Genomic DNA, 12,766 nt, shown 5'->3' on the forward strand with positions numbered 1-12,766 from the left:
CCGAAGTGTGGACCCGAGTCGGCCCGAAGGGCTCCGAGGCCGCACGAGAGTTCCCGAGCGCGCTCTCCCTGCTGCCCCGGGGCCTGAGCCGCAGTCGCGGCCGGCCGGCGAGCTCGGCTGGCTCCGGGCTGACTCTCGCCGGCCTCCGCTGCGGCTCCGACTCGCGGAGGGCGCCTCGCGGCCCCCGCTCCGTCCGCCTCCGGGAGCCGAGCCGGCCCGAGGACGAGCCGAGGTCCGCCGAGCGCGCCCGAGCCCGAGTCCGCCGAACCTCTGTGCCCGCCTCCTCCTGTCCGAAAGCTCCCGAGCGCTGCCGGACGGGCGACTCGGGCTCGGCCGCAGTCGGACGCTCGCTCCTGGGGACGGCGGGAGGAGCGAAGATGGCGGGAGGGCGCGGCCCGTGGGCTGCCGGGATCGCGGCGGACCCGGCGGCAAGATGGCGGCCGCGCGCCCAGGTGAGGCGGGCGGGGCTGCGGCCGCGCCTCGTCGCTGTAGTGGCACCGCAGTCACGCAGGGCCCTGCGGGCTGGCCTGGTGCCTCCGCCGCCCCGCATCTGGCTGCCCGGCCCGGCGGCCGCGGGCCTCTCGGTCCGGATTCCTGATGCTGACCCCAGCGAAGCCTCCGTGGTGGTGCGAGATGGGGCGGGGACAGTGTGGACCCGCTCGCTTGGGGCACACCCTGGGGCACACTCCAGCACCCCCACTCAGCCCCGGGCACACCTGCGGCTCACCCAGCACCCCCATCACACCCGGGCACACCTGCAGCTCACCCAGCACCCCCCCCAAACGCACCTGCAGCTCACTCCAGCACCTCCAGTCACACCTGTGGCTCACTCCAGCACCCCCACTCATCCCACGCACACCTGCAGCTCACCCAGCCCCCCACACACACACCTGCTGCTCACCCCAGCACCCCTCTCATCCCCTAGGCACAGCAGCTGCTCACCCCAGTACCCCACTCACCCCCTGGGCACACCTGCTGTTCACCCCAGCACCCCTCTCATCCCCTAGGCACAGCAGCTGCTCACCCCAGTACCCCACTCGCCCCTGGGCACACCTGCTGTTCACCCCAGCACCCCTCTCATCCCCTAGGCACAGCAGCTGCTCACCCCAGTACCCCACTCGCCCCTGGGCACACCTGCTGTTCACCCCAGCACCCCTCTCATCCCCTAGGCACAGCAGCTGCTCACCCCAGTACCCCACTCACCCCTGGGCACACCTGCTGTTCACCCCAGCACCCCTCTCATCCCCTAGGCACAGCAGCTGCTCACCCCAGTACCCCACTCACCCCAGGGCACACCTGCTGTTCACCCCAGCACCCCTCTCATCCCCTAGGCACAGCAGCTGCTCACCCCAGTACCCCACTCGCCCCTGGGCACACCTGCTGCTCACCCCAGCACCCCTCTCATCCCCTAGGCACACCTGCTGTTCACCCCAGCACCCCTCTCATCCCCTAGGCACAGCAGCTGCTCACCCCAGTACCCCACTCGCCCCTGGGCACACCTGCTGTTCACCCCAGCACCCCTCTCACCCCCTAGGCACAGCAGCTGCTCACCCCAGTACCCCACTCGCCCCTGGGCACACCTGCTGCTCACCCCAGCACCCCTCTCATCCCCTAGGCACAGCAGCTGCTCACCCCAGTACCCCACTCGCCCCTGGGCACACCTGCTGTTCACCCCAGCACCCCTCTCATCCCCTAGGCACAGCAGCTGCTCACCCCAGTGCCCCACTCGCCCCTGGGCACACCTGCTGTTCACCCCAGCACCCCTCTCATCCCCTAGGCACAGCAGCTGCTCACCCCAGTACCCCACTCGCCCCTGGGCACACCTGCTGTTCACCCCAGCACCCCTCTCATCCCCTAGGCACAGCAGCTGCTCACCCCAGTACCCCACTTGTCCCTGGGCACACCTGCTGTTCACCCCAGCACCCCTCTCATCCCCTAGGCACAGCAGCTGCTCACCCCAGTACCCCACTCGCCCCTGGGCACACCTGCTGTTCACCCCAGCACCCCTCTCATCCCCTAGGCACAGCAGCTGCTCACCCCAGCACCCCTCTCATCCCCTAGGCACACCTGCTGCTCACCCCAGCACCCCTCTCACCCCCTAGGCACAGCAGCTGCTCACCCCAGTACCCCACTTGCCCCTGGGCACACCTGCTGCTCACCCCAGCACCCCTCTCATCCCCTAGGCACAGCAGCTGCTCACCCCAGCACCCCTCTCATCCCCTAGGCACACCTGCTGCTCACCCCAGCACCCCTCTCATCCCCTAGGCACAGCAGCTGCTCACCCCAGCACCCCTCTCATCCCCTAGGCACAGCAGCTGCTCACCCCAGTACCCCTCTCATCCCCTAGGCACACCTGCTGCTCACCCCAGCACCCCTCTCATCCCCTAGGCACAGCAGCTGCTCACCCCAGTACCCCACTCACCCCTGGGCACACCTGCTGTTCACCCCAGCACCCCTCTCATCCCCTAGGCACAGCAGCTGCTCACCCCAGTACCCCACTCGTCCCAGGGCACACCTGCTGTTCACCCCAGCACCCCTCTCATCCCCTAGGCACAGCAGCTGCTCACCCCAGTACCCCACTCACCCCAGGGCACACCTGCTGTTCACCCCAGCACCCCTCTCATCCCCTAGGCACAGCAGCTGCTCACCCCAGTACCCCACTCACCCCCCTGGGCACACCTGCTGCTCACCCCAGCACCCCTCTCATCCCCTAGGCACAGCAGCTGCTCACCCCAGTACCCCACTCGCCCCTGGGCACACCTGCTGTTCACCCCAGCACCCCTCTCATCCCCTAGGCACAGCAGCTGCTCACCCCAGTACCCCACTCACCCCAGGGCACACCTGTGGCTCACCCCAGCACCCCTCTCATCCCCTAGGCACAGCAGCTGCTCACCCCAGTACCCCACTCGCCCCTGGGCACACCTGCTGTTCACCCCAGCACCCCTCTCATCCCCTAGGCACAGCAGCTGCTCACCCCAGTACCCCACTTGTCCCTGGGCACACCTGCTGTTCACCCCAGCACCCCTCTCATCCCCTAGGCACAGCAGCTGCTCACCCCAGTACCCCACTCGTCCCAGGGCACACCTGCTGTTCACCCCAGCACCCCTCTCATCCCCTAGGCACAGCAGCTGCTCACCCCAGTACCCCTCTCATCCCCTAGGCACAGCAGCTGCTCACCCCAGTACCCCACTCACCCCTGGGCACACCTGCTGTTCACCCCAGTACCCCACTCACCCCTGGGCACACCTGCTGTTCACCCCAGCACCCCACTCACCCCTGGGCACACCTGCTGTTCACCCCAGCACCCCTCTCATCCCCTAGGCACAGCAGCTGCTCACCCCAGTACCCCACTCACCCCTGGGCACACCTGCTGTTCACCCCAGCACCCCTCTCATCCCCTAGGCACAGCAGCTGCTCACCCCAGTACCCCACTCGTCCCAGGGCACACCTGTTGTTCACCCCAGCACCCCTCTCATCCCCCAGGCACAGCAGCTGCTCACCCCAGTACCCCACTCGCCCCTGGGCACACCTGCTGCTCACCCCAGCACCCCTCTCATCCCCTAGGCACAGCAGCTGCTCACCCCAGTACCCCACTCGCCCCTGGGCACACCTGCTGTTCACCCCAGCACCCCTCTCATCCCCTAGGCACAGCAGCTGCTCACCCCAGTACCCCACTCACCCCTGGGCACACCTGCTGTTCACCCCAGCACCCCTCTCATCCCCTAGGCACAGCAGCTGCTCACCCCAGTACCCCACTCACCCCTGGGCACACCTGCTGTTCACCCCAGTACCCCACTCGCCCCTGGGCACACCTGCTGTTCACCCCAGCACCCCTCTCATCCCCTAGGCACAGCAGCTGCTCACCCCAGTACCCCACTCACCCCTGGGCACACCTGCTGTTCACCCCAGCACCCCTCTCATCCCCTAGGCACAGCAGCTGCTCACCCCAGTACCCCACTCGCCCCTGGGCACACCTGCTGTTCACCCCAGCACCCCTCTCATCCCCTAGGCACAGCAGCTGTTCACCCCAGTACCCCACTCACCCCAGGGCACACCTGCTGTTCACCCCAGCACCCCTCTCATCCCCTAGGCACAGCAGCTGCTCACCCCAGTACCCCACTCGCCCCTGGGCACACCTGCTGCTCACCCCAGCACCCCTCTCATCCCCTAGGCACAGCAGCTGCTCACCCCAGTACCCCACTCGCCCCTGGGCACACCTGCTGCTCACCCCAGCACCCCTCTCATCCCCTAGGCACAGCAGCTGCTCACCCCAGTACCCCACTCGCCCCTGGGCACACCTGCAGCTCACCCCAGCACCCCTCTCATCCCCTAGGCACAGCAGCTGCTCACCCCAGTACCCCACTCGCCCCTGGGCACACCTGCTGTTCACCCCAGCACCCCTCTCATCCCCTAGGCACAGCAGCTGCTCACCCCAGTACCCCACTCGCCCCTGGGCACACCTGCTGCTCACCCCAGCACCCCTCTCATCCCCTAGGCACAGCAGCTGCTCACCCCAGTACCCCACTCACCCCTGGGCACACCTGCTGTTCACCCCAGCACCCCTCTCATCCCCTAGGCACAGCAGCTGCTCACCCCAGTACCCCACTCGCCCCTGGGCACACCTGCTGTTCACCCCAGCACCCCTCTCATCCCCTAGGCACAGCAGCTGCTCACCCCAGTACCCCACTCACCCCTGGGCACACCTGCTGCTCACCCCAGCACCCCTCTCATCCCCTAGGCACAGCAGCTGCTCACCCCAGTACCCCACTCATCCCCTGGGCACACCTGCTGTTCACCCCAGCACCCCTCTCATCCCCTAGGCACAGCAGCTGCTCACCCCAGTACCCCACTCACCCCCCTGGGCACACCTGCTGTTCACCCCAGCACCCCTCTCATCCCCTAGGCACAGCAGCTGCTCACCCCAGTACCCCACTCGCCCCTGGGCACACCTGCTGTTCACCCCAGCACCCCTCTCATCCCCTAGGCACAGCAGCTGCTCACCCCAGTACCCCACTCGCCCCTGGGCACACCTGCTGTTCACCCCAGCACCCCTCTCATCCCCTAGGCACAGCAGCTGCTCACCCCAGTACCCCACTTGCCCCTGGGCACACCTGCTGCTCACCCCAGCACCCCTCTCACCCCCCAGGCACAGCAGCTGTTCACCCCAGTACCCCACTTGCCCCTGGGCACACCTGCTGTTCACCCCAGCACCCCTCTCATCCCCTAGGCACAGCAGCTGCTCACCCCAGTACCCCACTCGCCCCTGGGCACACCTGCTGTTCACCCCAGCACCCCTCTCATCCCCTAGGCACAGCAGCTGCTCACCCCAGCACCCCACTCGCCCCTGGGCACACCTGCTGTTCACCCCAGCACCCCTCTCATCCCCTAGGCACAGCAGCTGCTCACCCCAGTACCCCACTCGCCCCTGGGCACACCTGCTGCTCACCCCAGCACCCCTCTCATCCCCTAGGCATACCTGCTGCTCACCCCAGTACCCCACTCGCCCCTGGGCACACCTGCTGTTCACCCCAGCACCCCTCTCATCCCCTAGGCACAGCAGCTGCTCACCCCAGTACCCCACTCGCCCCTGGGCACACCTGCTGTTCACCCCAGCACCCCTCTCATCCCCTAGGCACAGCAGCTGCTCACCCCAGTACCCCACTCGCCCCTGGGCACACCTGCTGCTCACCCCAGCACCCCTCTCATCCCCTAGGCACAGCAGCTGCTCACCCCAGTACCCCACTCACCCCCCGGGCACACCTGCTGTTCACCCCAGCACCCCTCTCATCCCCTAGGCACAGCAGCTGCTCACCCCAGTACCCCACTCGCCCCTGGGCACACCTGCTGTTCACCCCAGCACCCCTCTCATCCCCTAGGCACAGCAGCTGCTCACCCCAGTACCCCACTCGCCCCTGGGCACACCTGCTGTTCACCCCAGCACCCCTCTCATCCCCTAGGCACAGCAGCTGCTCACCCCAGTACCCCACTCGCCCCTGGGCACACCTGCTGTTCACCCCAGCACCCCTCTCATCCCCTAGGCACAGCAGCTGCTCACCCCAGTACCCCACTCGCCCCTGGGCACACCTGCTGCTCACCCCAGCACCCCTCTCATCCCCTAGGCACAGCAGCTGCTCACCCCAGTACCCCACTCGCCCCTGGGCACACCTGCTGTTCACCCCAGCACCCCTCTCATCCCCTAGGCACAGCAGCTGCTCACCCCAGTACCCCACTCGCCCCTGGGCACACCTGCTGTTCACCCCAGCACCCCTCTCATCCCCTAGGCACAGCAGCTGCTCACCCCAGTACCCCACTCGCCCCTGGGCACACCTGCTGTTCACCCCAGCACCCCTCTCATCCCCTAGGCACAGCAGCTGCTCACCCCAGTACCCCACTCGTCCCAGGGCACACCTGCTGTTCACCCCAGCACCCCTCTCATCCCCTAGGCACAGCAGCTGCTCACCCCAGTACCCCACTCACCCCTGGGCACACCTGCTGTTCACCCCAGCACCCCTCTCATCCCCTAGGCACAGCAGCTGCTCACCCCAGTACCCCACTCACCCCTGGGCACACCTGCTGTTCACCCCAGCACCCCTCTCATCCCCTAGGCACAGCAGCTGCTCACCCCAGTACCCCACTCGCCCCTGGGCACACCTGCTGTTCACCCCAGCACCCCTCTCATCCCCTAGGCACAGCAGCTGCTCACCCCAGTGCCCCACTCACCCCTGGGCACACCTGCTGTTCACCCCAGCACCCCTCTCATCCCCTAGGCACAGCAGCTGCTCACCCCAGCACCCCACTCGCCCCTGGGCACACCTGCTGTTCACCCCAGCACCCCTCTCATCCCCTAGGCACAGCAGCTGCTCACCCCAGTACCCCACTCGCCCCTGGGCACACCTGCTGTTCACCCCAGCACCCCTCTCATCCCCTAGGCACAGCAGCTGCTCACCCCAGCACCCCACTCACCCCTGGGCACACCTGCTGTTCACCCCAGCACCCCTCTCATCCCCTAGGCACAGCAGCTGCTCACCCCAGTACCCCACTCGCCCCTGGGCACACCTGCTGTTCACCCCAGCACCCCTCTCATCCCCTAGGCACAGCAGCTGCTCACCCCAGTGCCCCACTCACCCCTGGGCACACCTGCTGTTCACCCCAGCACCCCTCTCATCCCCTAGGCACAGCAGCTGCTCACCCCAGTACCCCACTCGCCCCTGGGCACACCTGCTGTTCACCCCAGCACCCCTCTCATCCCCTAGGCACAGCAGCTGCTCACCCCAGTACCCCACTCGCCCCTGGGCACACCTGCTGTTCACCCCAGCACCCCTCTCATCCCCTAGGCACAGCAGCTGCTCACCCCAGTACCCCACTTGCCCCTGGGCACACCTGCTGCTCACCCCAGCACCCCTCTCATCCTCTAGGCACAGCAGCTGCTCACCCCAGTACCCCACTCACCCCTGGGCACACCTGCTGCTCACCCCAGCATCCCTCTCACCCCCCAGGCACAGCTGCATCTCGCCCCAGCACCCACACACACGCTGTACACCCTATGATACCCTGCAGCTCACTTCTGGCACAACTGTGCACATCTGTGACACACAGTGGGAGCCAAGGGCAGCAAGAAGTAGATGTGGTTCCCACTGTGTAGTGGCAGCATCTGAAGCTCAGGAGCCTGGGGTCCCTGGGCAAAAGGGCATGTGAGCTGGCTGGACCAGGGCTTCAGCCTAGGTGAGAAGCTCTCAGCCAGTGCAGGCTTGTGTGTCCATCTCTCCTTTTCCCCCAATATCCCTGCATGGAACAAGTTGTGGGTATGTTGCTGAGTTGCAGCACCACCAGGCTTATAGGCTGGGGCCACCTAGCCACCACTGGATCTGGGACTAGCTTTGATTCCCATAACCTGACTAACTTCTGTGGTAAAAAGGAAATCCCTATAAAAAGGAAACACCTTTCAATTTAACATCAGGGAACTAGCAGATACACTTGATGCCTGAAATGTTTCGGATTTCAGATAGTTTCTTTGATTTTATTTGGCTTTGTTTGTTTGTTTGTTGCAGTGCTGGGGATTGAACTCAGGGCCTTGACATGACAGGCAAGTGCTCTATCACTGAGCCACAGCCCTGACACTTAACTTTTAAGAAAAGGGTCAGGAGGGAGGAGAACCTCAATTAATGTGAAACCAACCAAAATAATAACAGGTATCTAGGTAGCCTAGTGTAGCTGAGGCTTGGAAAAGAACATATCGGGTTTAAAGAGCCTTACAGAAAGGTAATACAACTCTGTCACTCTGTTTTGGCTTCCTGCTCCCACACGTGTCTGCTAGGAGCCCTGCCCAGAGTCTGTTACTAATGCCCTGTGGTTGACCAACGTATGACTCTTGCCCTCTTTAAAGTCCACAGCTCTGGCACAAAGGGTCCCAATCTGCCCAAGAAATTAGATCGCCCACAAATCTCACCAAAGCTGAGACTTGCCCTCCCCAGACTACAGAGGAAATGACACCAAGGGCTGCCTAGCAGTACAGTGACTTTATAGAAGAGTTGATCCAAATTCTGAATTTTTATACGTGTGCACACACGTATAGAAGCATCTATGCTTGTACCATGGAAGCACTGGTGTGAGCCTCTTAAGCCCGGCAGTCTGGCTTGATCATGTTCCGTGCAGCGGCAAGGCAGAGGGATCTTTGAACTCAGTACCTCAGAGTCCAGGACTGAGTAGGCCTCCCTTACCCCTCTTGTGTCATCCCAAGACAGAAGCCAAGAGCACAGAGGGAGTGGGGCTGGCCCAAGGGACTCTGCAACTGGAGGGCTGGTTTAGGACATTCTTTCTCCTTCCTGGGGATAGATTTTGGGAAGTGAAAATATTGCAGAGGAAGGTGAATGTCTGATCAAACGTGGAAAACAATGTCTCATAACAGAAGGCACCCATCTGATTGCACGCCTCGGGCAAACGCACAGACCACACAGACAGAAGCTACCATTTGGTTTTGTTGGGAGGTGTTTGCTTCCCTGAAGTGTGAGGGCAAGGACCTAGCTGCAGGTCCACTACGATGGTCACTGGTCACTTCCTTCCATGAATATGAGATCAAAAGAGGATATGAGGGACCCCGTGTTGCCGAGCGAGGTCCGGGAAAGCATTCTGAAAGGACTCACTGGCCACCCTCTCTCTTCCAGGCAGAAGCTTCTCCGCGGGGGTATCCTGCTGCTGCTGCATCCTGCTTCCCCAGGCCAGTGCTGGCTCCTGAAGGGACCCCACATGGCTGGATTGCTGACCTCTTGCGGCCAGCTCTCTGCCCCTTTGCTCTTCCCATGCCCTACCCCACCTCTCCTTAAATCGTGATGAGCTCTCAGGAGGGAGGTTCAGAGAGCTGACAGAACTTCCTCTAATGGGGCAGGTGGGCTCTGCACCCATCCACCAGCTCAGCTGGTAGCTCCTCACCTCCCACTGGGCCAGGTGGCATTCCTGTGGCACAGAGTGAAACCCCTCCCTCCAAATATCAAGTGTTCAGAGATCAGGAAATTGCTAGTGGATATTTAGCTGCCCCAAAGTGAGGAATAGGTTTTCTCCAAGTAAAATGAAAAAAAGGCTCCTTTTCCTCCCTTGTAACTAGGGTCACGGTGGTGTCACCAGGGACCACTAGTGTGCGAAAGCTCCCCCCACTCTCCCTGCAGCCACAAAGCACTGGTGCTCACACCATGAGCTCTGCGGGGATGGGAGGGGGCCCTCATGCCCACTGGGGGCCCATAGCACAATGGAAGCCCCTACAGGCAGGGAGCTAGCAGCTGTGTCTCCATGGCCACCTGTGGGGGCCCATCTGCAAGAGCCTAAACTGGACCCGCTAGTGTGTCCCTGGGAAAGATGACAGAGCCAGCCCCTCTGACTTGGGCAGCAGGAAGGGTGTGCCCCAGTCTGCCAGCTTGCAGATCCTTGACCACACACCAGCTCTCCTCAATCCCCCTCCAAGTACTCTCTCACCTCAGCGGGCTGTACTACACCCTGTACTTCCTAGCCACGCTCCTGATGATCATCTATAAAGGTAAGCCGGGAGTGTGAGGCAGGCCCCGGAGCCCACTGCTGCTCAAGCTGACCCGAGGCTGCTGTTCCTAGGTCAGGTGTTCAGCTATCCTTGGCACCGCCTGGTCTTCGACCTGACTCTACTCCTGCTGATGGGGGTCCTGGAAGCAGTTCGGCTGTGCCTGGGTGAGTGTTGGGGTGGATGCATTCCAGCTGTGACAAGTGCTGTCTCGAGCACTGAACCTTTGGATGTGACCCCTTGGTGCAGTTCTTGGTGAGGTCTTCAGTCAGACTAGTGGGCGGAGGCTGTTGCCTAGGTGTGATGCAATATCACCTTACGCTATCACTAACTGCTGGTTTAGAAGCTCCATCCCGAGGACAGGTGATACTGTGTGTGCTCCCATCTAGAAGCACATGAGAGCAGAACAGCCTACCTGTGAGAGCCAGGGCTCCTGAATACCCCTGCACCCTCTGTCCTTCCCTGGTCGTCTGGGGAGCTCAGCAGGTCCCCAGAAAGCCCAGCCTTTCCAGTCGGGCTGGGATCCAGGTGCTACTTCCTCCAAGGGCCTCTTGGCCACTCCCTCTTCCACTGCACAGTTCACACAAGGGTATGCTCTTAAACAGAACTCGAGGGGTGTGGAGATAGAGCACAAAACCTCCTCCCCCACCCCATAGCTGACCACCAAGACCAGCAAGCTCCAGGCTTCCAGCCCCGCTGTGCCCTTCCTGTGGGCTTGGTCATAGACACACACAATGAGGGTGTCTGTCTGGGGATGGATTGTACCCTTCACACTGCCCTGCTGTGGGCACAGGAATGGGCATGTCTAGGCATGCTGCACTGCCGGGTGCCAACCTCAGGCCCTCATGCATACCCCAGCCCCTGGTGACCAGGAAATGATAGGAAGCCCAGGTGAGAGGAGGCTGGCCCCTGACCACCTTCTTGCGTCAGAACTGGGACCCCCGTGGGGCAGGGGCAGCATGTCATGCAGCTGCCAACACAGACAGCGCAGATGCTGGTGTAGCCCTCAGGAGGGCAGCTCTGCTGCTTGGAGGGTGTGGACACCATGTTTGTGCCTACCTAGGGTCTGGCCTGCAGGGGGCTGCTGGCCCTAAGGGCCCTTGGGGCACCTGAGCTGTTGGGGTCAGCCGGTGGCAACTTGGGATGGGCATTTTCCATGACTGGCCCATTGGTCTGTTTTTGTAAGTCTTCATGACATTTTCCAGAACTGGCTTTAGTAAAATATTTTTGGAAGTTTTAAATGCAAAAGGGTGGCAGATGCCCATGGTTTCAGATACCCAAGTCTGCCCCACACCCACCGCTGGCCAGAGGGTCAGGCAGGCACCAGCTCTGGGGGTGGCCACAGTGAGCCGTGGCTCATGCTGTCCTCAGCAGGACCAGGACTGGGTGGTGGGTCCTGCCCCAGGCCCATGCCCTACCACACCTCACTCTTATCTGCTTGCTCTTCAGGCACACAGGGCAACTTGACAGAGGCTGAGGGGCCCCTGGCTGCCAGCCTGGCCCTCACAGTGGGCAGCGGCCTGCTCTCCATCCACTTTCTGCTCTGGCAGACCCTGGTGCTCTGGGCAGACGCTGTCCTCAGTGCTGGACTCCTGGTGCTCCACGGCCTGGAGGCTGCCCTTCAGGTGGTGGCCATTGCGGCCTTCGTCAGGTAGACGTCTGGCTCAGCCGTGCTGCAGCCACCTCCTCCATACCCTGCCAGGTCCCAGCAGTCTCCCGCCCTGCTGAGCGAGCAGGTGGTGTTTCTCCTACTGATTTGCCACAGACGGTCCTGGGTAGTTCACAAATGATTTTTGTTGGGTGTCTGGCAGGGTCCAGAGCACAACAAACCTCTGGGGGCCCAGGTGTGAGAACAGCCATGGGGTGTGATGCACAGGGACATCCACTCAGGCCCTGTAAGTGGGGCCACCAGAGGAGGGAGAAGCCCTGCAGAAAAGAGACTGCCAGAGGGCGGCCCTGCAGTGCACCCCAGAGAAGCAGCCTCCACCTCCGAGCTGCAGCCCGTTCCTGTGCTTTCTCACACAGTGGTTCTTGACATTGTACGCTGCCTGTTCTCTCTGCCACCAGTTCCTCCAGAGCTGCAGGCAGGTGGCCCTGTGTGTGAGTGCCTGTGTGAGTGCCCGTCTGCCTCCCCGCGCCCCCCCCCCCAGGCCTGGGCAGAATGGTGGGCTGGGGTTTCCACAGAGAGCAGAGCAAGTGAGCCAATCAGCTTCAGATTCTCACCCCAACACTCTCCCTTCCCTGTGGGCACCTCTGAGGTCCAGGGGAGCAAGGCTGTGGGGACAGTGGCCAGTTCACAGAGCAGCTCCAGTTGTAGGGTCTCTGAGTGAGCTAGGGGACTTCAGCCACATAATGTAGGGTCTGAGCCGATTTTCCTAGTAGCTTGCCTTCATCTGTTGTTTTCTGCATTTGGAATAATGTTACGTTCCAGTGTCTGGCTTTTTCTTCACTATTTATTTAAAGTAAATAAATGTTCACATTTCCAGGAATTTGTCCTAATTGTAGCCACTTACCCTCCCCGTGTTTTGCTATTAAAAGCCCCCCCACCTTCCCCCACTTGCTCCTTCATGACCTCATCCCCAGACTCACCTCCAGCCACGCTGCCCTCCATCCTGACGCCTGGTCGGAACACTGCTCCTCTGTACACTGCTGAGGGTGGCAGGCTGCCAGTGTCCTGGGCCTCCTCCAGAGCCAGCATCACTGTCATGTCCTCACCCAGGGCCCTCAGCTGGCTTCGTCTGACCC

General features: G+C 62.5%; 1 protein-coding gene across 1 annotated transcript; it reads left to right on the forward strand.

Annotated features, from left to right (window-relative positions):
* The first annotated feature begins 285 nt into the window (after nt 1-285).
* Nucleotides 286-12,510, forward strand: Tmem80 (transmembrane protein 80). The gene is made up of 5 exons (XM_078045275.1): nt 286-452; nt 9,162-9,197; nt 9,931-10,024; nt 10,096-10,188; nt 11,471-12,510. Exons 1-5 carry the CDS (start codon nt 378-380, stop codon nt 11,674-11,676), a joined length of 504 nt encoding a protein of 167 aa, XP_077901401.1. The 5' UTR covers nt 286-377; the 3' UTR covers nt 11,677-12,510.
* Nucleotides 12,511-12,766: the final 256 nt, after the last annotated feature.

The sequence above is a fragment of the Ictidomys tridecemlineatus genome, chromosome 4 (assembly GCF_052094955.1).
Source record: "Ictidomys tridecemlineatus isolate mIctTri1 chromosome 4, mIctTri1.hap1, whole genome shotgun sequence".
Lineage (NCBI taxonomy): Eukaryota > Metazoa > Chordata > Mammalia > Rodentia > Sciuridae > Ictidomys > Ictidomys tridecemlineatus.

What these genes read in the sequence shown, in the direction of transcription:
- Tmem80 (XM_078045275.1), top strand. Translation starts at nt 378, where the DNA reads ATGGCGGGAGGGCGCGGCCCGTGGGCTGCCGGGATCGCGGCGGACCCG. An exon ending in GATGGCGGCCGCGCGCCCAG is followed by an intron (nt 453 to 9,161) that starts GTGAGGCGGGCG and finishes TCTCTCTTCCAG; the next exon opens with GCAGAAGCTTCTCCGCGGGG. An exon ending in CCTGATGATCATCTATAAAG is followed by an intron (nt 10,025 to 10,095) that starts GTAAGCCGGGAG and finishes TGCTGTTCCTAG; the next exon opens with GTCAGGTGTTCAGCTATCCT.